We start from the raw sequence: 24,546 nt of genomic DNA, 5'->3' as shown, positions 1-24,546 counted from the left end.
GGACTGTGAATCTTCTAAAGCCCCAGGTAGTGATGGATACAATATGAACTTCATTAAACAATGTTGGGAAGGGATTGATCAGGAGTTAACTGCAACGGTGATAGGGTTCTTCCAAAATGCGAAGATACCAACTGATGCGAATGTCACGTGGGTGACGCTAGCTCCAAAATTTGTAGGTGCCAATGAGATCAAGGACTTTCGGCCGATTAGTATGGTGGGGTGTGTCTATAAGGTGATTTCTAAGGTATTGGTGTTTGGTGAGGAGGTTGAGAACAGTTATGCCTGGGTTGGTAGTTGAGACACATACTACTTTTGTGAAGGGTAGAAAGATTCATGATGGCGCCCTAATTGCCTGTGAGACGGTGCAATGGCTTAAGACACATAGAAAGAAGGCGGAAATTATAAAACTAGATTTTCAGAAAGCATATGATAGAGTTAGGTTGAGCTTTGTGAATATTGTATTACAGAAGATGGGATTCAGGCAAAGATTGAGGGGTTGGGTAAAGGAGTGTGTTAGTACGGCCACTATGTCAGTCCTAGTGAATGGTTCTCCATCCAAGCCGTTTAAGATGGAGAGGGGCCTAAGACAAGGAGATCCACTATCTCCTCTTTTGTTTGTTCTTGTCGTGGATGTGTTGCACATGATGCTGGGGGAAGCTGTAAGGAATGGGCGTATTAATCCGTTATTGGTTGGGAGAGATCACATTGAACTGTCACATCTCCAATTCACGGATGACACTATCTTGTTTTGCCTTTCGGAGACAGAGACAATTGTGAATTATAAGAGGTTGTTGCGCTGTTTTGAGCTGATGTCGGTTTTGTGCATCAACTTTGATAAGTCGAATCTGATCTCAGTTAACTGTGAGCAGGAGTGAGTGGAGCATGTGTGTGGCCTCCTAGAGTGCAAGCAAGCTGTTTTACCTATCAGATATCTTGGAATTTCTCTAGGAGCAAACCCGTGTTTGGTGAAGACTTGGAAACTGGTCATAGATAAGGTGGAAGAGAAGCTCAGTTTATGGAAAGCGAAGGTTCTAAACAAAGCAGGCAAGCTAGTTCTTATTAATTCGGTGTTGAATAGCCTGCCGGTATTCAATACCTTAGCCTATACAAGATGTCGAAGGCAGTGACTAACAAGTTGATTGCCTTACAGAGGAAGTTCATGTGGTGTAAGGAGGATGGTAACAATAGTATACCTCTAGTGAAGTGGAAAGTGGTTCATGCACCTAAAAAGGCTGGGGGGTTGGGGGTCGGTGATGCAGTGTTCAGGAACACAGCACTGCTGTTTAAGTGGTGGTGGCAGTTTTCCAAGGAAGATTGTCCGTTATGGAAGAAGATTGTCTGTTCGTGTAACAATTGGAATACCAAGGTTATGCTTTCTAGTCAGACTTTACCAGTGAAGGGTGGCCCCTGGAAAGAGATCTGTCAGTTGGATATAAAAGCACAGCAGGTAAAAGAAAAAGTTATTAGTGGGCTGACAATGGAAGTTGGTGATGGGCAAAGGACACTGTTTTGGGAAGATAACTGGGTCCAGGGTGGTCCTCCGAAAGCGTGTTTTCCAAGGCTCTTCTCTATTTCAAACCAGCAAGGATTTGTGATAGGAGATTGTGGATTCTGAGATGGGTTAGAGTGGATTTGGAATTTCCATTGGAGGAGGGAGCTGTTTCAATGGAAGTTGGAACTAGTTCACCAACTTTATGATATGTTAAGACTAGTGAAGCTATCAGCTGACAGAGAAGATAATCTTGTTTAGAAATTTGATAATAAAGGTATTTTTTCTACTAACTCTTTTCTGCAGGTGTTGCAATCGGAGACTCTTTCGGAGGAGATTACGAGTTATAACTTCACAAGTTCGATCTGGAAATGTTTGGTTCCACCTAGAATTGAACTGTTTGGTTGGTTTGTTTTAGTCGGTAGAGTGAATACTAAAGAAAGGTTGAGTAGATTAGGCATAACTCGCCAACATGATAGTATTTGTGTCTTGTGTAAAAAGGAGATCGAATGTGTTCATCATTTGTTTGCGTTCTGTGAGTTTACGTGGCAGGTGTGGTGCGTCTGGTTGAGATGTTTTCATAGAGATTGGGCTGTTCCAGGAAGCATTAAAGGCTTGTTTGAGAGTTGAAATGGAACACCTAATAGAAAAGAGGAGTAAAAGAGGTGGCTGACTGGGTTCTTTGCGGTTATTTGGAACGTCTGGTTGGAACGCAATAACAGAATTTTCAACAATAAAGAAGTAACTATTGATATCATACAGAACAGAACGTTTTTGAGCTACAAGGAGTGAACTGGTATTGATCCTACTGGTTGTTGATGGCAATGCCGGAGATGACATAAGATTGTTAACCTTGTGTTTAGATTTGCTTTTGTATCTGTCTGTTTTATACTCCATCTCATGTGTCGAGCTTCATTTATTTCAAAAAAAAATATTTTTATTTATTTATTTAAATAAAAAGACCAAGTATTCACCCTAAGAAATAATAATGAAAAAATACTAGAATACAAAAAATTGGCTCTTCTAGTGAACAAAAGTGGTTAGAAAATAATTATTTTTAGTGTATTTAAAAAAATCATAAAAATTAAAAATTAAAAAAATAAAAATATATTTTTTAAGAGTTACAATTCATATTTTTTAAAAAAATTAATTAAATATTTTTTAACACAATAAGCAAACAAAAAGTATTTTTATATTATTGTACTTAAATATAATAAAAGATATTTTATATGAGATATTTAAGTATAAAGTTATTTTTATTTTAAAAAAATTGAACTTTTTTTTAAAGACCAACCTAAACAAGTCCTAACAACATCATGCACTTTTAATTTGTGTACGATTATGAATTTGGTGATACTCAAAAAATAGTATAATATTATTATTTAAAATTCGTTCTTCGCGTGTTATATCTTTAAAATAATTTTAAAATAAAAAAATAATCAACCCAGCGAATTGTATTTTTAAAATAGTTTAATTTTGATGTATGTGTAAAACATTTTACACCGTTGTACAATCACAACTCTTCTCTTGAATAACCATTATTGTCGATGTAAAAGATTATTTTTGTTAATATGATTAGATGGACATGTAAAACATTATTTTTGTTAATATGATTAGATGGACATGTAAAACGATTTTACACAATACATCAAAATTAAAGTATTTTTAGAAATCTACAAATCATACAAAATTTATTTTGCCCAGCTTCATGGGCATAGGTCAAAATAGATGGAGTTGCGTTTGTCCGTCATACTAAATGGCAACTCAAGAGTTTGTTATACTGCTTTTTTATAAGCCAAGAACTTAGAAATGTATTCCGAAAGTCGTAATCGGCAGATAAAAATAATGGTTAGGCTTTTAATCATTAATTCATATGGTTAGACTAGACTATGAATTAAGTATTGATCTATACATATGGAGCATAGATATAACAATACTTTTTGAACATATTTTCGGTACCTTCACCCACTCTCACAAACGTAATAACATATTACCCACAACTAAAACTAGATATCACAACTAATCACCTATTTAGGCTATTTTTCATTTTTTCTATTCACAAAAGACTATTGGCATTTAGTCTACGTTGATGAAAGAGGTGCATTCCACAACAAAAAGCAACAACTATTATAGTCACTGCTGGGATTGGTAGTTGGAACTAATAAATATGCATGGTCGAGAGAAGTATCATTGCTCTGGAAAATGCAATTTTCCTTTTTGGTTAACACAGATCGTGTATAAGTGTAAGCTTTCAATAAGGATTGCCTAAACAAATCTGCGGGCAAAATTAATTCGATTATACATGAAAAATAAAATATATAGCAAATTATTCTGAAACTAGTAGTAGACGTCTCTGTTCTTTCTCGAAGCAACAATACATGTAAGAGTAGATAATATTCTGAACAGGGTAACAATATCAATAATCAAGAGCCATAGTCGCTAACACTCAACAACACTCCAAGGAACCATTAACTAATCAAATCTCTAAGCCTGCAATAACAAATAAAAGTAAAGTCAGTTAAGAGTTAAGACTACAAATTGATTTGTAGGGCTAAATATTAATTGACGAGACCCTGAGAATAATTATGCTGTGTTAACTGCTAACCTTGTTTGCAATGTTGTTTGAGAGCCAATCAAGCCCTTCATAAAGTCCTTCACCAGATGTAGCGCAGGTGCTCTGGATATACCTGCATGCCAAGAACATGTCAATGACAATCAGTAGAAGGTTGGAGTCAGGAGTATGGAAATGAATGAGAGGATCCAAATCGATATTTAGGGTTACCAGTGACGTTGACGGAGTGAATGAAGACCAAGCTTATCAGTTATTTCAGCAGCATTCATAGCATTTGGAAGATCTTGTTTGTTTGCAAAAACTAGAAGCACAGCATCTCTCAACTCATCCTGATAAAATATCACACATACAATGAGAATCATGAAACTAAGAGAGAAAATTAAGTTCCCGTAAAAGGAAAAGAAAGAATGCATATTTGGCATATAATCACAGTCACTTCTTCAGAATCTAATACCTCATTCAACATCCTATGGAGCTCATCCCTAGCCTCGACAACACGATCACGATCATTGCTATCTACCACAAAAATAAGTCCTTGTGTATTTTGGAAGTAATGTCTCCACAAAGGACGGATCTAGAAAGAAAATGTTGAGAATATTAACCTCAAAAAATTCAGATATAAACATAGGTAGGCAGATGCCAATGAAAATGCTATTTAAGACGGAGATAGAATGTGACTCGACCAATACAAAAATTGGTGTAAAATAAAATACACATCGATACCAAGCTGAGTCTAAGTCATTACTGAATCCAAGCAACGAACATAAGTTATGAACAACAGATGCCACAGCAATTTAGTGTAAGATCAGATTTGACGTGGTTTTAGAGTAAAGCCAAAAGATTTTCATATTTTTAATTAGCCATAGGATGCCACTAGTATATAAAACCGCTAAGCACGTTTACTTCAAGTACAAAACCATATTCTTAAAATTTAAAATGAGATGACACATTTTAATAAACTGATTACCAGTTATCAAACCTCAGTTCTTGAGTTTAGGAAATTGATAAATCTACAAACAGACACCAGTTCACTATTTATATGAACAAAACATTATGCATTCTCAATCACAAGTTTATATCATAATGGAGAGGAGACATACGAGTTACTATATATCAAACGGATCATTCATCTCCCAACAATACTGGTCTAGGCATTAGGTCACTCAAATGTCATGTGATGAAATCAATGAAATCATTTTGTACTGCGATCTAAAGAAGAGATACCTTGTCCTGGCCACCAACATCCCAGACAGTGAAGCTAATGTTCTTATATTCGACGGTTTCCACATTAAACCCTACATACCAAACGATAAGTCAATTTTGATTATAATTAATTTATTATGAGCATAAATTAGAGTTGATCTGTGGTTTGATAAGAAACAGAGGCATCAAATGCTGAAATTATTGAATTGATCTGAAATGGAAGGGAATTGAAAGGGAGAAGAATGGAAATCATACCAATGGTGGGAATGGTGGTAACGATCTCTCCGAGCTTGAGCTTATAGAGAATGGTGGTCTTACCGGCAGCGTCGAGACCGACCATAAGTATACGCATCTCCTTCTTGGCGAACAGCCTGCTGAATAGCTTCGTGAATGACAGACCCATCTGGAATATTGTGAACGTTCATCAAACAACGCAAACTCAATTAGTTCGATTCCAAATAGCGGATCGGAATGCAATGATGGAAAAAATGAATATACAAGGGGGAAGACGACGGGATCTGAACACAAGCGAGACAGATCCAATCTAAGGACTGAATTTAAATCGTGAATTGCAATACAGATTGAGGAAACGGAAGAAAGGAGGAGAGATTCGGGAGTTAGGGTTTGTTGAGAAAGAAAGAAGTAGATGGGGTTACCTTGGAGAGCCGAGAAAGAGAGCAATTCGTATGAGCTGAGCTGAGATCTGTTCTTTTGTTTGGATTTTGGTGCCTTTGCAAAGATGCAGGATGGAGAAACAGGACCCTACCCCTTGCTATTTCCTTGATTAAAATGGCCCTTGAAACTCCGTTTTGTTTATTTATATCTACATCTAAAATGTCGCATTTGGATTACGGACCAATTAATTAATATTTATTTATAGAATAAAGTGATAATTAGGTTCTAAGGATTTCGCGTTTAAACAATTTAACCCCTAAAAAAAATAACAAATAGATCCTTCAGAAAATGAATTGTGGACAAATTACATCTTTTCGTCAATTCATGTATCAAAATGAAATGGAATTACTTTACTGTTACGTGAACTGACATATCCATTACAGCCACATATGCAATGGGACGATGTCGTTTTTTTGGTTTCCTTCGTTTATATTTGTTTCACTTTGCCCTTAACCTTCAGTTATCCACTGTGATTATCTATTAACTCTAAGAAAAAGCTAAATTGAAAGAGTGTTGGATGTGCAGTAATAAAAGTGATAATCCTTCTTTAACGTACCAGCAAGGAAGAAGACGCCGTTAAGAAAACCGGTGTTAGCGGAGACATCCTCGAGTAAGGTAAAAAATGGTTATGCTTTTATCAGTTAGTGTAACTCTTTGTCAGTTATTTTCATGGTGGTCCTAATTTTTTCAACTTGTTTAGTCTTCTGCAAATAATGACGGTCCCATATTTTTTAACTTGTTTGCATGACACATTTTGCCACTTACTCAAATTTTTATGCATTTGTTGAAACTAATGATTAACAGAAAAAGACATACATGCTCTTGATTCTTGAGTTAACTGTTTGTACTAAACAGATGGAGGAATTCGTTATCCTTGTGTTTTACCATCGGAGAAAATTTGAGGAACAAACGGGAAGAGTTGAGTTATCGGGATGGGTTAGTTGAGAGGTTTCCAGAGATGGATATGGACATTGTGAACTTCTTTGACTTGAAGGAATTGTTCAAGAGTCTGGGATACGATGATTACAAAGCGATGATGTAGTTTTATCCGACAGCTGCTAATTTTGAAGCCGGTTTGCATCCTATTTTTGGAGATTCAGAGATCAATGCTTTAAGGTAGCACAAAATGTAAAACAAAGACTGTAAGGAGTTTTATATATATTTTGAGCATAATATTCTTGGAGGCGAATAAGCTATAGGGTGTGATGAAGTTGGGGATCCTCCTATTTCTTATGATGACAGTAGTGATGATCATGGTTACGAGAGCACTGAAAATGAGTTGTACAAACTTCCACCGGCTGGTGAAAAGGAGTCAGACACTGAAGAGGAGCCTGCAAGAATGACTAAAAAGAAGAAGGTTACGGACAGTAACCGTTCGCCAAATGCCAAGAAAGTGACTTCTCCAAAAGGGAAGAAAGTTACTAACGATGAGACTCATGTAACTAGCAATTCCCCTAAAGATCGAAAGAAGAAGGAATATAACAAAGTGAGGAGGAGTTCAAAACTGCAACAACAGGCCAGAAAACACGTGGGGAACTCCATAACGAGTCAGACTCCAGTTGACATTGGAGATGATGGGGACGAAGACCATCATGAACATCAGATGCATGCACAAGATGCTGAAGAGGTTGGGGATGACCCTTTTATTGGATCCTTTTTGGGAGGAAACACGTGCTCACAAGGAGTCAGATGATGAGAAAATTTTTTACTATGAATCAGAAGACTTGCACACTTCTGTTGGAAGCGATGAAGAGAATGAGGCTAACAGGTCTGGTTTTGATGACTTCTCGGAGGGTGCTGAATTTGGAGAAGTGGAACTAGAAATTAGCATGAAGTTTGACACTTTAAAACAGTTTAAGAGGACGCTAAAGGACTAGATAGTAGCTTAGGGTAGAGAATTACAGTGGCTAAAGAATGACAAGCTGAGGTCAAAAGTCAAGTGTGCTGAGAAAAATTGTCCATTCTTAATTTTTTGCTCATGGAATTCAAGTGAAGATTGTTTTCGAATCAAGACTTTTTTTTTCCAAGCATACATGCAATCGAGACTTTGGAAGCAATAAGGCAAATGTGAGATGGCTTACTGAGAAGCTTGAGAAGCGATTACGGACACAGCCGAAGCACACAAAAGGAGGTATTGGATCACATAAAGAAGGATTGTACAAATTTACTACAAAAGCATGCAAAGGGCACTTAAGAAGGCAAGGGAGTTAGTAATTGGCAAGAAAAGTGAACAATATAGCAAATTAAGAGATTACCTGGCTGAGATATTGAGAAGTAATACTGGTAGCACAGCCTTGTTAGGAGTTGAGCCAATTCCATAATCTCCTCTACTTTTTGACAAGCTTTATATTTGTCTAGATGCATGTAAGCAAGGTTTTAAGGTAGGATGTCGCCCGTTGATTGGGCTAGACGAGTGTTTTCTAAAGGGCTATTACGGGGGACAGTTATTATCTGCTGTGGCTCAGGATTCAAATAACTATTTCTATGTGATAGCTTATGTTGTCGTTGGATTAGAGACCAAGGAAACATGAAAATAATTTCTGACTCTATTGCTAGAAGATTTGGAAGATGTCCAAACACACGAATGGAGCTTCACATCTGACCAACAAAAGGTAAAAACTTAAATGTATTCTTCACTTGTTAGTGTCGCATTGATGTGTATTCGACTTATGGCACTGAATTGTATTCTTCCTGGTTAGGGTCTACTTCCGGCACTTTGTGAGATGATGCCCAATGCACATCACAGAAACTGTGTGATGCACATCTAGAAAAACTTTTTGAAGCAATACAAAAATAAGCAAACCAAGGGTACTATGTGAAAATGTGCTAGATGCAAAATTGCAGTTGAATTCAAAGCAAGCATGGACAAGTTAAAAAAGATAAATGAGAAAGCATGGGCCTATTTAGCTAAGTTTGAGCCCGCTGTGTGGGTCAAAGCATACTTTAGCCACGACCCTAAGGTAGATAACTTGACCAATAACATGTGTGAGGTCTGAAACTCAAGGATTGTGGATTACAGGGCGAAATCGGTATTGACAATGTGTGAAGAACTCAGATGTTATATTATGAGAAGGATGACAAATCACAAGAGACTTTTGAGTGGGTACAAGGGAAAGATTACACCAGTTCAACAAAAGAAGTTGGAGATGCTGAAAAAGGCTAGCGATAAGTGGCAACCACAATGGATTGGTGATGATGATCGAGTCAAATATGAGGTTCGGTGTGATGGGAAGAAGGTGTCAGTAAATCTGGGCCACAACACCTGCACATGTAATGTGTGGCAACTCGCAGGTAGTATCAAACACTTTGGATCCATAGAGCTTTCTGGACAGTAGTTGTATAGATAGTTTGTTATGGATATTTCTAATTTGGTTTGCAATTGTTGTTAACTTGTCTGTGCCAGGAATGCCGTGTGTGCATGTTATATCTGCTATAGCCTGGGGAAGCGAGCAATCTGAGGACTATTGTCACCCATGGCTGCCAATGAGCTCATTCAATGCTATATACCAACATTGTATTCAACCAGTTCTGAGTGAGCAATATTAGGAGAGGGCAGAAGGATCAAGACCTATTCCACCCAAGTTTAAGAGACCCATTGGCCATCCAAAACTACATACAAGAAGAAAGGATCCTATTGAGCTACTGCTGAATGCAAATAAGGTCAGGAGGAGTTTCAGTGTGACTTGCACCAAGTGTGACAAATCTGGCCATTACTCCAAAACATGCAAAACAGCTCCAGTAACTAAGAAAGGAAAAAAAAAAGAGTCAGAGCCTCGTCAAAGAATGGTACACAAAAAGATGCACCACAGGCTGACAGTGCTCCCCAGGTAGAGAACCAAGAAACCATTGTTGCACCCGACCCACAACCACAGGTAATCATAGTTAATTGTATACTCACACTATTATTAATGATTTAGTTATCTGGTATAGTTTGTATTAGGGATCTAAATGTTCTATCACTAACTTATGAGGGGTTTAGTTGTCCTAGACTGAAAAATAGTTAATCGATTATTTATAAGCTTAGTGTGATAGTGGCTCAATTGTATCATTCATGTCTATTTAGGCAAACCTGGTTCAAGAAGAAAATCATAATCCTGCTGTCACTACTCAAAATGTTGCACCAACTGGGTCTGTGACTAATAAGAAAGTTTAACATGGACCTGTAACAACTGGCACTAACACTAATGTAACTGATGAAACTATAAGTTCTTTGTGGATGATGTTATGTCTGCTATATTTGTGTGTTTAATATCATTAGGATGTGGGTTATAATGAATTTTTCTGTCCACATCGTAGGGCCAATTGGAAGGTGATGTAAAGGAGAGAAAAATGAGGATAAGAAGGTCCACAGGGTTCAGGCCTCCAGGTTAAGCCCAAGCCTAGTTCAGGCCTCCAGGTCAAGCTCAAGCCCAGTTCAAGCCTCCTAGTCAAGCCCAACCCCCACTAAGACCTTTTGCTCCAGTCCAGAACTAGCTCAGGTTTCCGGCCCAACCTCAAGGCCATAAGCCCCCTTCAACAACGGCTACCTAAGGAAAAAAGCCAACTCAAGTCTAGTCAAAATTCTCTGCCGTTAGGCCACTGAATCTAGCCTTGTTTAGAAAAAAACAATCAATTATAAGGCCTAAACAACCTCCACCACAACAACCAACAAGCTCCATTGATGGTATCCTTGCAGAAACCCTGGCGGCAACAAGTTCGAGAACAGCTTCAAGAATGTTTCACTTCATTCCCACTCCTAGATTTAATCCTTAGTTGAAGTCTTCAATCTATGAAACTTTAGTCTTTTGGATATAATGGATTAGTAATTTGGTTGTAATCTATTAGTATTTTGGATATACTTTCTTTGGACTTAAATCTTGTTTTGAATTAGGCACAATATATTGTGCAGTTATGATAATGTTGCTATGTAGGTTTCCTTTTGATTTAGCGACATAGACAACAATTCAGCCTCTTTTTAGATCAACCAATGTAACTGGAAACAATCTTTTGGAAGTTAAGATAATACAACAATGCTTTTATGCTCATTATAGTTATTTCATTTCTTCCAGTTCATCAATGTGAACATCAGATTCATTAACACCAACATCTATAATATATCATACAATGATTCAAAAGTAACTATTCATTATCGCATTCATAATAATACAATTACAAATACTATTACATTCATGCTTCAACAATCTCACTTGAATCACCCAGAACCCTTGCTCCACACATTCACAATTATTGCAACTAAGAAACCAGCCATAAAATACAGAACATTTTTATATCTACTGCCAATAATTTTGCTCGAATTTTCCTTATTTCTACAATCCGTTTCCAGTCTCAGAATTCTCTCCTCCAAATCAATTAATCTATCCTCCACTCCCTACTTAGAACTTTGAACCTCGACATCTCCAGCAACATCATCCAACCATCTAAAGAATTTGCAGTATGGCAAATTGTCCTGTAATTGCAACCAAAAACCATACCATGAATAACAGCTATGAATTTCAATTTTGCAGAATACTCAAAACTCACATAATTAAAATCGTTCGAATCTAAACTTACCCTATAGTTTGGGCATCCTAAAAACAATCTATCTAGATTCTCTACTGTTCCAGACTTGTATATTGTTACATATAGCTGACAGTTACACTTGGGCGCGATTTTATTGCTGGAGCATCTTCCATGTGTTGAGTCACCCCTACAATTGCCACCGCTGCCTTTATTCCTTTCCATTCTTTGCCGCCTCATGCTTTTGGAGCTTCCGGTGCTATTCATTATGCATTATGCTAGGGTTTGGTTTCAGAGTGAATAATTGGGAATTTTGAAAAATTAGAGTTTCGAAGCATTTTAAATCCAAACAATACAGAAGGACTAATTTGTCCCCCCCATTCAAAATAATTCCACTGTAGCACTTAACAGATGCCTCAACACATTAACAGTCTACATCAGAGGTGCCGTTAGTCTTACTAACGGAGGGCTGTAACGTGTCCACATTTTATTTTCTGAAGGATCTATTTGTTACTTTTTTTTTGTTCAAGAATTAAATTGTCCAAACACAAAATTCTCATGGACCTAATTGTCACTTTACTCTTATTTATATAAATTCAAAGTAATTACTAACAATATTTTTTTGGTGACATTACTAAAAATATTTGAACCTACCATATTGTAATACTATTGACATAAAAAAAATGGCAATGAGTTATTTGTATAATTGTCCACATTACTTTTTTTTGTCGTTTATTTTGTTTATTAAAAAAAATGATCTTTTGATCTTTTAAATTCACAGCAAGCAATTCGTTTTTTTTTGGATTTTATATGCATTAAAAATTAAAAACTTTTCATTTTTATTCAATTGTCAAATATTTTTAGAACATTTTTTAACTAATTTCTGATAATTAATACTTTTCGCAAGAGATATTTCTTAAACGGATTTGGATCCTCTAAAGTTTGAATTTTATTTTAGAGAGTAAAGTGTGATTTCTCACCGTTGATTTTATAGGTGGGACCAAGAATAAATATGAAAGAGAAACTATAAAAGATCACACTTTACTCTCTAAAATAAAATTCAAAATTTAGAGGATCCAAATCCTTCTTAAACAATACGTACATTAGTTTTTTGGTAGTCACTTAGATAAAAACGCTTAAAACGTCTTTTTTTAAGATATTTTTAAATAATTAAAATTTAATATATATATATATATATAATTCATTATACTATGTTATTTTTATTAAAATTAGATCAGATAAATTAATTTGACCAAAAAATCAATAAATTACACCTTAAATGAGTCTAAATTAATATTTTTTATAAAAAATAATTACAATATTCCTATTATAAAAAATGACTAAACTATTCTTATTATATATATATATATATATATATATATATATATATATATTGAGAACCCCTAAATTTTAATTTTTTCTTTTTTTTCATGTGTTATAGGGTTAGAATTTAGTATTTTCAAAATTAAAAAATATATATAATAAGAATATTTTATTCATTTTCTATAATAAAATTATTGTAGTTATTTTTTATAAAAAAGAATATTAATTTAGATCAGTTTAAGGTTTGGTTTACTGATTTTTCGACCAAATTAATTTGTCTGATCTAATTTTGATAAAAAATAATATAATTTAATCAATTATATGTATTAAATTTTAATTAATAAAAAATATCTTATAAAACAGATGTTTTAAGTGTTTTTATCGGAATGTTCTCCTAATTTTTTTTGGTTCACTTAATTGGTCAATAGAAGCATATCATGTTATAGTACACTGTAGGTAGATTAGCTTTGTCCTCGATTAAGTTTTCCATAGTAATATTGTTGGGTAGTGGATGGCGAGTGATAACCAAGTTGTGGGTTGTACCCACTTTGCTTAAGCTTCTATTCATTAGTCACTAATTATTAGTTTGATCTGCAGGTTTTTTTTAAGATTATTGTAAAACATACTCGACCGAACATAATTATTAGTCACTAATTATTAGTTTAGTAAAGTTTTTACATTTTAAAAATGGCTTATAAAAACTGTCTTTTAAAAAACAGCTTTTTAAGAGCTGCGGCCTTTGTATTTGGTAAAATCAAATTAAAAATTACTTTTAAAAAGCACAAATACCACAATTATGTTTGGTAAAACAGCTTTTAAAAATTAAAAAGATTATAATAAATATATTTTTAACGAAAAATAATATCTTTTTTCAAATTCTTTAAAATTTTATATAATATTTTAAAATAAAAAATTCATAATAAACATAAACATAATAAATAAACTCTTTATTTTTTAACTTTAAAATTTTATATAAGTATCATAAAAATTTATTTTATCTTAATATATGATGAAATGTATTTGTATTAAAATTTGTGAAGATTAGGTTGAAAAAAATATATGAAGATTGTGTTAGAATTGGTGAAGATAAAAATGAGAAGTTAGAAATATATTAGGATTTCAACGATAATATAATGACAAAAAATATATGCATGAAAATAAATAAAATTTGGTACCCATAGCTTTCTTCCTTTAAATTCACTGCTGGCCAAGAATTGAATATCAATGTTTTGTACCATTTGTTTCATACAGTGCGCTTTGTTTTTAATAATCCTTAGTTCCAACTAGTTTCTACTACTAAATTCTTACTGTCAAATGATCACCATAAGTCCATAACCTCCTCTTCCTTCACACTAACTTCCTCAACCAAAAACTGCAGTGATGCTGTCAAATTTGCAACAATTCTTCTGCATTAGATTATCCTTTAATCATATGGCCCATAAGACACTTTTATCTCACCTTGTGAATTCTTAAGATATCTACTCACCATAAAATAATTACTATCAGGGACATAATCAACACATACCCACCAAAATCACTCACCCTCAATTCTAGTTACCTTCCTAGAGATTATCTTTCTTAACTCTTCTTTTTCACCACAGACCATTGGTTAATAAGGGATTTAATGTGCTCCCAACTCTTAGTAAACTCAGGCACCATATTTTCAAAAAATTTTAAGCTCCTACAATTCCAAATAGCCCACACAACAGCAAAAAAAAGTATGCGCCATCTATTCTTAAATCACCTCCTAACTTCCAGTTGCATCCATCCCTCAGACCAAAACCAATCTTTAATATTATCTACACCCTCCCAATATATATCCCCAACATAAGGACAGACCTCACAATTTAGTTGGAAAAGGACAATGCAAGAAAAGGTGGTTTAGTACTCCAAATCACAAAGAGGGTATCTTGGCTCATCTTGATTTATTATTCCTCTCCTTAATAGTTTTCCTTGGTGTTAAGACCTCCAAAGACCGCAAACCAAACAACCATTTCAAATTTTGGTATGACTAGACCTCCCTAAATGTCATCAAAGATGTGTTTCATCATAGTTAAGACTCCATTCATTCTTCCAAGAGCAGCATCATAAAATGACTTTTATTAATTGTCATTTATTTATTATCATTCACAATTGTCATCATTACATAAGTCACAACAACTACAGATGCATTTTCTTATAGCTAATTGTAAATCATCTAAAAGTGAAGACATTGTAATCAGCCCCACAAAGAGAAAATGATAATGGGGACGAGATTAGAAATTATATGAATATAAAGGAATAGCAAATGGCAAATTCTAATATTGATTCCAACCATTTTATATGCCAGAAGACATGTCACTTCGGCCCCCTGCCATCCTCTCTGCATGTTCTCCACGCTCACCTGTACGAACTCTTATAACATCTGAGACAGGAATTACTGCACAAATAATAAATCCAGTTAGCACTTATTTAACTCCAATTGACAAAAAGTTAATGAATTTTGACAAGTTTTTTTCCCTCCTTTTCCTTTTCGGTATATGAACTTTCTTACAACTGTGATTTCGAACATAAAAGTTAAGGAAAGCTACTAGATTCAATCTTACAGAATATTTTTCCATCACCAATCTCTCCTGTCCTTGCCTCTTCAATAATTTTGGCTATTACATCCTCGACCTGCAAACATGCATCATATATAAAAATCAGAGATTGTGCAGAAATGAACATTCTTGTTTGTCCAAGATTATTAATGTGATAAAAAAAATTAAATAATTAACATTTGAAAACTCTTTTGATACGTGCTTTAAATATTCGTGATATGAAGAATTTAAATATTATTTAGAATTTATTAGTTATAATTTTAGTACAATTTGATGTATTTTTATTTCTATTTATTTAGTTAGTATATTGGGCTTCATATTAGTGGGTTCAGGATTTTTATTATTTTATCCTAACAAGAGGTTATAAATACCTCCTAGATTATTGTAGTCGTCACATATTCAAGGATTAGAGGTGTGAAAACCCTCTTTTTGGTTTCGTGATGAAATCATGATATGGACAAGTTGAGTTGAGTGAGTCCCTCTCTTATGGCATCGAGGAATTAAGTAAAAGGTTGATGAGTCCCTTCTAAAAGGTTGATGAGTCCCTTCGATTTAATTCCCAAACTATGGCGTGGACAAGTTAGATGGAGGCCTTTCTATAGTGATTCTCTTTGTATTCAATTTCAATCTATTCCTTTTGTTTCTGTTTCAATTTAATATATCTTTTTATTCCGTTTGAATTCTCGTACCATCTTTCCCCTTTCCCTTCCTACAAAATTCCATTAACAAAAAAAATATATAGTAGATTACAATGCCCGCCAAATGTCTAGATACCTGATCCTTCCTCACCACTATTTCCATCTTAACTTTGGGAATAAAACTGTCTTCAGAAAATTCAGAGCCTGCAGCAAATAACTTTCCATTAAGTGATAGGTGACTTGTATGTAAAAATGCTTAGTACATTGTCCACAATTACAAACATAGAGCACAATTAAAGTATATTGGTCACACAGGTCTAAATGATCACACACAGACATTTTAGTTTAGTAAAGTAACATATACTTAGATATAAAATCAGGGACAACTAAGCTGCAGACATTAGGGACACACATTTTCAGTACAGTCAGCTGCAAACTTACCTCCTTGCCTCTCTTTTGAACCACCCTGAGCACCAAAGCCCCTAGCATCAGACACAGTGACTCCACGAATTCCCATTTTCAACAATGCCTTTCACATTAAGAAGAAAAACACGAACCAACCATGTCATAGCTCAATAAGCTTAGTAAATCTAACAGCAAAATGCCACTGAAATAAAATGCATACAAGCAATATTTGATTAAAACCAATAGTTCGAGAAGGTAGTTGTATTGGCCAAGTCACCACCTTTGGCCCAAGGCAAGACTATGTACTGCTCACCATATCTTTCTAAATCTATCAAATCTCTGAAAATATTCTCAATAATAACAAAATGATCTTCTAATGGTGAGTCATCAAATTCTAGAAGAAAATAAGAAAAACATTTGATAGAATAGAAAAGGAAGAAGAATGTTCATCTTATTTGGCCTTTGTATCATTTGAGCTATTCTTGTCTTAGGCCAAAGGCGGTTACTTGTCCAATAAGTTGCTCTTTTCTATCTATAGTCACCAAAGCATCACGAAAGTATAACCAAGCTGACCCATTATATACATATGAAAACATGGTAAATTGCCGAAGAAAATTGTAGCAGAGAGCTAACTTAAAAAATTTCAAGAGGATTCTTGAGTGTGGAAATGAATTCACAAGTTGAAATTATGCACGTCAGTATGTGCTTTATATACAGGCTGCATGACAAATAAATTAAGCTCAAATTTAAATGTGCATGAAACTTGGAAGTAGGTTTGTTCTAATATTAACATGACAGCAAGAAAAACTTCTAACACAACCAGTAACTAACTATTCCGTATCAATAGGCAGGTACTAAGATATCATGCCAGTATTTTCAATTCTTTATATCCAACACATTTAACAATAATAAATATCGTATACAATGTTTTTTAAGCTCAACATTAAAATGCATCGGTAACAAAGTGAAGAGTTGTGGTGATAATGCATATCTATACAGTAATGCAGCGGAAATAAAAAGATCAACCTCGCATTGCAGAGAAATAAATGGCGATGATGAAAAAGGTGAAGATGTCTCACCGAAGAAACCTTAGGGATCCGCCATGGCCTGTTGCATAGGACAATTGACAGCTTAAAACAAACGCAGCTAAGACATAAACACGTAGCTATAATACAAAACACTCATGCTACACAACTACACCGTAAATCTCTTCCATGAACATGAGAGAGAGAAGGTTATAACCTAAGAATGGCTTCCACTTTGTAGAAATCGGAATCTGGAACATACTGAGGCACTGCCACAGAGAGAAATAGAGAATAAGCAACAAACAGATTTAGCAATAGAACAACAGTTTCATTCTTAGAATTTGTGAATATAGATAACTTTTCTCTCCATTTCTACATGGATTCGTACCTGAGGGAGTCTGAGCCCTGATTATGGGAAGAATCCCGGCGGCATTTCCAGCCCTGCGCGTGAGAACCACGTTCCGATGAGACTCTCGGGAGCGCGTAGGCATAGCACTGTAACCTGCAAAACGCAATTGAGCTTCTCTCAGATGAAAACTCGGAGCGCCAAACAAGTGCGTTCTCGTGATCGCGGCCATCGCTTCTTCTTCTTCTTCTTCTTCTCTCCCTCTCTGTCTCTCTCACTCTCTCACTCTCACTGAGCTTCGACGTTAACGCCTGCCTTTCCAGACCGCGGGCGGTTAAAATGAAAATTGATAAGACACGTCGGATTCCAAGTCCTTACAGTAATTAATGGGCCTGGCCTTGTATTGGTTGGCTGAGAAAGTCAGCCCAACAAGAAGTCAGTTATAAACGGGCCAGGCCCAACTTTAGAGTGGCGAGTTGACTGCTTGAAGAATAACGACCAGACACCAGAGGATTGAGATCGGTGCTTGTAGGTTTGACGATGGAGGATGAATTCGTGTACAGGATAAGCACAGCGAAGGAGTGGGAGTTGTTGCAAAGCAATGGATCCATTTTCGGTGGGGATCTTGACAAGTCTTCGGGTTTCATCCATCTCAGCAAGCTGAACCAGGTTCTCTCTTAAAATTGAGATTAAAAATTTCAAAGTTTGGTTAAGATTCGGTCATATATTATATGATATCAATGTTGCAGGTTCGGTCTACGCTAGAGAACTTTTTCACCAACACCAAATTGGAACTCTACCTGCTTCAGATTGATGCTAAAAAGGTAGTTTTGAACTTGCACCAAAGAATGGAAAGTTAGTTAGCTGTTAGATTTCGTTAGTGATTAGAAGTTGGTTATCATATTATTTCAACTAACACACAGCCAGATGTAACTTGTAGTAGTGAATATTCTGTAAAATGATCCTGATTTCAGTGGTGTGATTAATGGATCTGATGACAATTCTGGTGGAATTATAGTAAGGCATTGCAAAATGAATCTAACTGATATTGGTTTCATTCATAAAATTCGTACTTCTCCAGGGCATAACTGACAAATTCTAGGTCCTCTGGTTGTTGCAGCTTGGCGATGGTTTGATATATGAAGTTGTGGATGGCACAAATAGCTTCCCTCATTTCTATGGACCGTCTCGAAGCTTTGCCCCTCTTCCTCTGGATGCCGTGACAAAAGCAGAGAAGCTGTGTCTCTCAGATGGTAAATTCAGTTGCAGTTTGTTTGATTAACTCTTGTACGAGGGTAATGAAAGCAATTACTTTCCTATGTTACTTGTAAAAGAAAGGATTGTACGCCACTAACGAATAATTGAAAATAAATGAATTGAATCATCTTAAGTGATATATGATGATGTGATTATTATTTATTTGGTATCAAACAATTGAAAATGTCCGATGCCAAGTCGTACATTCTTACTGTACTAATCCTTTCAGCAAGAACCAGAACAAATGTTTTGTCTGTGGTACTGTGCTTCTAAACAACTTGCAACAGATTCCCTATTATCAGTGCAGTGATTAGAAATTTAGAACAATGTAATCGTCTTTCTTATACAGTACTGTATAATAAGGCGATCAATGAGCTTATTAGGTACTATCCTCAACTACAACCCATTTGCCAACAAACATAATTGAAACCTGATATATTTATGTCACTGGATTCTAGTATATACCCGTTTTCATCATTGCTAATTAATAAGGTTGCTTTGGGATTAAGGATACTAAATATAATTACAACGTCAACCCCATCAATATATTTGGATCTACCACCATACTGGTAAAGTAGATGGAGTTCTTCAATTGAAAAACAAAATAAAATTGAATGGAGTCTATTTCATTACAAAGAATCTCGTGGTGGCAAGCAGTGTTGCAAGAAGTATGATTTCTATCTTGTCAGTACTTCACTCAGCAAAGAAAGCATTCTTTCTTTCTTTGTTTGCAATTCAAAGAAATTTCATTTGCTGGTAATTATGGTAACGTACGTAGCAGCACATAAATAATTTGAAAATTCCGAAAAGTCATCACTGTCACTGTCTAATTGCTGGAATATTATTGAGTCAACTATTGCCACAAATAAAAAAACTAGGTCATGTGAATAAGTGAGTGCAATATCACTTCATCTGTAATAGGTGGTACTTTGCATTTCAATGTGATCTTATACAGTGATGAGTCGGTGCTGCTTGTATCATTTGCAGTAAATACTTTTCTTTGCAGAGAAGCACGCATTAGCAGATCAGATAACATTTCACATGGGGTCAATACATAGATAAAGTGATCTTGGAGTGCTTTTATTGTTATTATTATTATTTAGACACATCTTCAACTATAAAAAATTAAAAAGTTAAGAGCTTTACTTGAGTGTCCATATAATAATACATAACACTTACGAAATAGGAAGTCAAAATAAGCGATCATATCAAAGATAATAGAATTGGCAAGGGAGGGTCAGGGTTGATGTATGTGTCACTAGCTAATATGATGTATCACTCTTCTACCTTAGCTTGCTTTCAAATTGATATCATTGTAGGGTATGTATGGCTATGTCTCGAGTTATTTCTATAGGTTTCATCCAATCCCTCTTTGCTTGTGTGGTTGAGGTTCGGACTTAGGGCACAACAAACAGATACGGACAAATAATGTTTTTTTTTTGTTTTCTACGGTATCTTTAATCCGACAAGTCAAAGACTAATCCGTTGAAGTACTGAGTTCCATTTAAGGGTTTGTCGCTGGCCAATAAATTGCTGCATGCACGAGACAAAATTCGAACTTGCTTACACAGACTAATGAACTAACTAATAGACCAACTCAATTTGATTAAATACGGACAAATAATGTTGCTAAAAAAAGTGGAAATCGGTCAACGGTAAGTACTGTAATCTGATTGAGTTCGTCTTCTAGTAGGCCCGTAAAACAATACACGTTTTTTCTTATATTTATATTTGGAAAAGTCTAGGGACCAGCAGTTTTGTTGAATTTTGGTCAGCATGTAACCAGCAGAGGAAGGTGAGCCATTGGATAAAATCTCACACCAATCTCACACCATCAAATCATCATTTATGGCTAATTGATGGCTAACAATCACAAAAATTGTTGGCCCCTAGCATTGCTCTTTATATTTTTTGTGTTATAACTTATAAAAGATTTTTTATTTTTCTTCTTTTCTATCGTTTTTAATATAAAAAAAACAAAATATATCCAAATATGATGCATATAACATTTTTCAATAAAAACAAAAAGGATGATTAGTGTTATAAAAAATAATAATTATATAATTTTTTAATATATTTTTTAAAAATTTTTTACTTTTTTGTTATTAATTTTATTTATTTTATTTTATACTTTTATATATGTGTTTAAATTATGTGAATTATTTTTTAAAATAAATATAATTTTATTGACGGATATTATTTTAAATAATTATTAAATTAAAAATAAAAAATAATTAAAATATTATATAATAATTTGATTATTTTTTATTTATATTTAATTATTTAATTATTAATTTTATATTAATTTTAATTAATTTTATTAATTTTTTAAAAAAATTAAGCAGACTAATCCACGGGTCCACCAAAAAGCAAATTAAATTAACACTTTAAGCTTATTTACTTGGTGGAACGGAATGGATTATCTACTTAGCCACCCATATTTAAAATTTGTAATAATTTTCAATCATCAAATAAGATCTAAAAAATTTTAAATACTATGGTGCCCAATTCTTGGTAGTAAATTCTTGTATGTTCTCATGGCACCATACATTTATTTTATGGTCGTTTATCAAATAACATACATATTTTATGGTCGTTTATTAAATAACATACATATCCCTCTTTTCTTTATAGGTCCTTTTGTTCAAGGAAGGAATATTTTACGGAAATTAATTTACATATGGCTCATGAGGTGGTGAAGTGCGGTGATATGGGGAAAGGGAGTGATGCACAAAATGGTGGTGTCAGGTGGGAACTACTCGGACCCTCCGAGTTCTAATACCAACTCGCACCGTCCGAGTTGCATGCAATCCACTGTAGCCAGGTTGGAACTCGGACCCTCAGAGTTGCAGCACATCACGGACCGTCCGATTTCTGAAGAAGCTAAACGCACGGTCCGAGTTCGTTGTTGCATGTAACACGCGTCGCTCTCCACGTTTCCCCCGAACGGTGCCCCAGTTTGAATAAAGAAAGAGACCCAATTGCTCTTCTCTCACCATCCGAAAACCAAAGACACACACTTCACTCTCAAACCTTCTTCTTCATCTCTGAAACTCATCCTTGCATGGTGGAGAAGAAGCAATCATGCCCAAGAAACATAAAATTAAAGATGTTGATCGATGTGAGCTTCATATTATTCATTATCTCAGTGATCCTGAATATGTAAGTATTTTTTAATTATTTCTAAGATTTAGAAATTTATTTATATTTATAATTATTAATATTAAGAATTTTATTATTATGATGGTGATTGTTGGTTAAAAATGCATGTGATATATAGAAAAATAGATGCAGTTTATATTTCAATATTTCTAAAAAAATTTTAAATTTTTTTTTGCAGATTTTTAATTAAAAATATTATTATTAATAGGAAAATATAATCATTATTAATGATGAAAAGGAAAGATTTCGGTTGGTATAAAAGAAGAAGTAAATAGATATCTTATTCAGTAGAGAAAGTTGATATTTTTTTAATTTTTTATTAATTTCTAGTATAATTATATGTTTTAGTTAATTAAGCATATTTAAATAGTGATTTAAAAAAGTAAGTATAACTGTTAGAGGAGAATTTAAATGTTTATGTTATTGTTATTGGTATTGTGACTGATAAAAATGTTAATGTTTAATGATTAATAGGAATATTTTAATTAAGCCATGCTATTTTTTTAATTATGACAATCTTTATAGTATTAGAATATGAATGTTAATGTTGTGTAGAATTGTTGATGATGGCATATACTGATTGTTAATATTTTTTGTTATTGAGGGAAAAATGTGTTTCACAGATGAGTAATTAGTATTAGATAATATTTAAATTGTTGTAATATTGTTGAGAATATTCGTTAAGAATAAATAAATGTATAGGTCATGACTTTTATTTTTAATTATTAATAATTTTAAGGATTAATTCAATAATTTTAGAAGTTAAAAGAATTAGTTATATATGGATTTACTGAAATGATTGATGATGGTAAGTTAGTAACTGTTAATTATATGACTAGTTATTTGTGATGTTTTTTTGTAGAAATTAAGAATGTTGACATGTAACCACCCAGTTCCTCCGGATCGGTACAACGATAGGGTGGAGGAGCATTTACGGATTACTGGGTTCTATCATGTGTCTCAGATTGGGATAGTTCAGTGTCAGAAAGCATTGGTAAATGCTCTAATCGAACGTTGGCACCCAGACACACATACGTTTCACCTCCCCATTGGTGAATATTCCGTGACTCTTGAAGATGTGGCTCTAATACTTGGTCTTCCCACAGATGGTCTTCCAGTTACAGGGATGACAATGAGTAGTTTTGAAGCCATGGAGGCGGAGTGTCTGCTTCAATTTGGGGTTGCACCTCGTAGAGAGGACTGTAGATCAAGCTGCATAAAACTGACATGGCTCCGGAATCTGAAAGAGAATTTAGAATTAAATGATGAAATCAGTATATAGAGGTATGTGAGGCCTCATATTATGTTGATGAAGTAATTTATGTATTATCCATGTGGACTATGTAATATTGTCTCATAATAGCCTAATATGCTACATTAGATGTTTTTCTATTAATGTATTCACCATCGTATTATATAATGCAACAAACATGTTATAATATTAGATTGTCATTAATTACTAGGTATGTGAGGTGTCACATTATGTTGCTGATTGGGACGATACTATTTGGGGATAAGTCTGGGGCAGGTGTGCACTGGAAATTTCTACCCTTGCTTCGTGATTTTGTCAATATTGGACAATATAGTTGGGGTTCGGCATGCCTAGCACACCTTTACAGGGCATTATGCAGGGCATCTCGTTATAACTGTAAGAAAATAGATGGTCCACTAACACTGCTGCTGGGTTGGGCTTGGATCTGATTGCCATATCTATCGCCGCTTCCTAGAGAACCCCGCAGTTTTCCACTTGCAAACAGGTAATATTATGTTACAATGTATCAATTTCTTTATATTTAAGATTCATTTGCGCTAGTTGATGACATCGTATTAGGTGGCGTAATTGGGAGCGTGGTGACCGACGATATAGATATCTCAAGCTAGCTCACTTTAGGAAGGCCTTTGATGAACTTCAGGAAGGCCAGGTGTGTTTTTAATTAAATAAGCATTAATATATTGAATATTGGGCTTAGACAAAACTATCAGTCATTGTGTTGGAGTTATGTGTTGTGGGTTGTAATCATGATTTTTCTTTAATTTTTCAGTTTGTCTGGGTTGCCTATGCTGTGGATCGTGTGGATCCAAATATAATTCCTGCTGAAATATACATGCAATCGGTTATCTGGAGCGCGACAGTTCCATTGGTGTCGTTTGAATGTGTCGAGTGGCATGCCACGGATAGGTTAAGGCGACAGTTCGGTTTCGTTCAGGGTATACCTTCTCAGGAACAGAATTTGGATAAGGCGCATGGAGAGATTCTTACTGGACCTAAAAATCTCAACTGGGCCACGACACCGACTCATTCAAAATGGGTAATGCATTGGACCAATAGGTATCACTACGTTCTTTCTGAACTTCCCATGCCTTCACAGCATCCGT

The 24,546-nt window shown here is 34.7% G+C and overlaps 3 protein-coding genes across 4 annotated transcripts; 1 reads left to right on the top strand and 2 right to left on the bottom strand.

The window, feature by feature from the left end:
* Positions 1 to 3,679: 3,679 nt before the first annotated feature.
* LOC112695706 (ADP-ribosylation factor) lies at positions 3,680 to 6,049 on the bottom strand. 2 transcript variants are annotated; one of them, XM_025748160.1, is made up of 7 exons: positions 5,921 to 6,049; positions 5,520 to 5,667; positions 5,286 to 5,356; positions 4,516 to 4,635; positions 4,272 to 4,390; positions 4,095 to 4,176; positions 3,680 to 3,979 (listed from the first exon to the last, which is right to left on the bottom strand). In XM_025748160.1, exons 2-7 carry the CDS (start codon positions 5,665 to 5,667, stop codon positions 3,974 to 3,976), a joined length of 546 nt encoding a protein of 181 aa, XP_025603945.1. In that variant the 5' UTR covers positions 5,921 to 6,049; the 3' UTR covers positions 3,680 to 3,973. The 2 variants fall into 2 exon arrangements, with proteins under 2 accessions (XP_025603945.1, XP_025603944.1); XM_025748159.2 differs by lacking the exon at positions 3,680 to 3,979 and having other exon boundaries at positions 4,083 to 4,176.
* Positions 6,050 to 14,843: 8,794 nt separating this feature from the next.
* LOC112695704 (nitrogen regulatory protein P-II homolog) lies at positions 14,844 to 18,021 on the bottom strand. Its single transcript, XM_025748157.3, has 7 exons — positions 17,794 to 18,021; positions 17,623 to 17,674; positions 17,460 to 17,487; positions 16,417 to 16,504; positions 16,112 to 16,179; positions 15,344 to 15,413; positions 14,844 to 15,177 (listed from the first exon to the last, which is right to left on the bottom strand). The coding sequence occupies exons 1-7, from the start codon at positions 17,981 to 17,983 to the stop codon at positions 15,077 to 15,079; spliced, it is 597 nt and encodes a 198-aa protein (XP_025603942.1). The 5' UTR covers positions 17,984 to 18,021; the 3' UTR covers positions 14,844 to 15,076.
* Positions 18,022 to 18,224: 203 nt separating this feature from the next.
* Positions 18,225 to 19,147, top strand: LOC112695705 (uncharacterized). Its single transcript, XM_025748158.2, has 3 exons — positions 18,225 to 18,420; positions 18,501 to 18,575; positions 18,872 to 19,147. The coding sequence occupies exons 1-3, from the start codon at positions 18,292 to 18,294 to the stop codon at positions 19,031 to 19,033; spliced, it is 366 nt and encodes a 121-aa protein (XP_025603943.1). The 5' UTR covers positions 18,225 to 18,291; the 3' UTR covers positions 19,034 to 19,147.
* Positions 19,148 to 24,546: the final 5,399 nt, after the last annotated feature.

The sequence above is a fragment of the Arachis hypogaea genome, chromosome 6, assembly GCF_003086295.3.
Source record: "Arachis hypogaea cultivar Tifrunner chromosome 6, arahy.Tifrunner.gnm2.J5K5, whole genome shotgun sequence".
Taxonomy (NCBI): Eukaryota; Viridiplantae; Streptophyta; class Magnoliopsida; order Fabales; family Fabaceae; genus Arachis; species Arachis hypogaea.
This window is presented reverse-complemented; position numbering and strand designations above follow the sequence as displayed.

Coding starts and splice junctions, on each gene's coding strand:
- LOC112695706 (XM_025748159.2), bottom strand. CDS start 5,667: ATGGGTCTGTCATTCACGAAGCTATTCAGCAGGCTGTTCGCCAAGAAG. Junction 4,636..5,285: donor ATGTTGGTGGCCAGGACAAG/GTATCTCTTCTT, acceptor TTTTCTTTCTAG/ATCCGTCCTTTGTGGAGACA. Junction 4,177..4,271: donor TCACTCCGTCAACGTCACTG/GTAACCCTAAAT, acceptor CTTGGCATGCAG/GTATATCCAGAGCACCTGCG.
- LOC112695704 (XM_025748157.3), bottom strand. CDS start 17,983: ATGGCCGCGATCACGAGAACGCACTTGTTTGGCGCTCCGAGTTTTCAT. Junction 15,414..16,111: donor TAGTGGTGAGGAAGGATCAG/GTATCTAGACAT, acceptor GCATGTTTGCAG/GTCGAGGATGTAATAGCCAA. Junction 15,178..15,343: donor TGGTGATGGAAAAATATTCT/GTAAGATTGAAT, acceptor TTATTTGTGCAG/TAATTCCTGTCTCAGATGTT.
- LOC112695705 (XM_025748158.2), top strand. CDS start 18,292: ATGGAGGATGAATTCGTGTACAGGATAAGCACAGCGAAGGAGTGGGAG. Junction 18,421..18,500: donor ATCTCAGCAAGCTGAACCAG/GTTCTCTCTTAA, acceptor TCAATGTTGCAG/GTTCGGTCTACGCTAGAGAA. Junction 18,576..18,871: donor TTCAGATTGATGCTAAAAAG/GTAGTTTTGAAC, acceptor TGGTTGTTGCAG/CTTGGCGATGGTTTGATATA.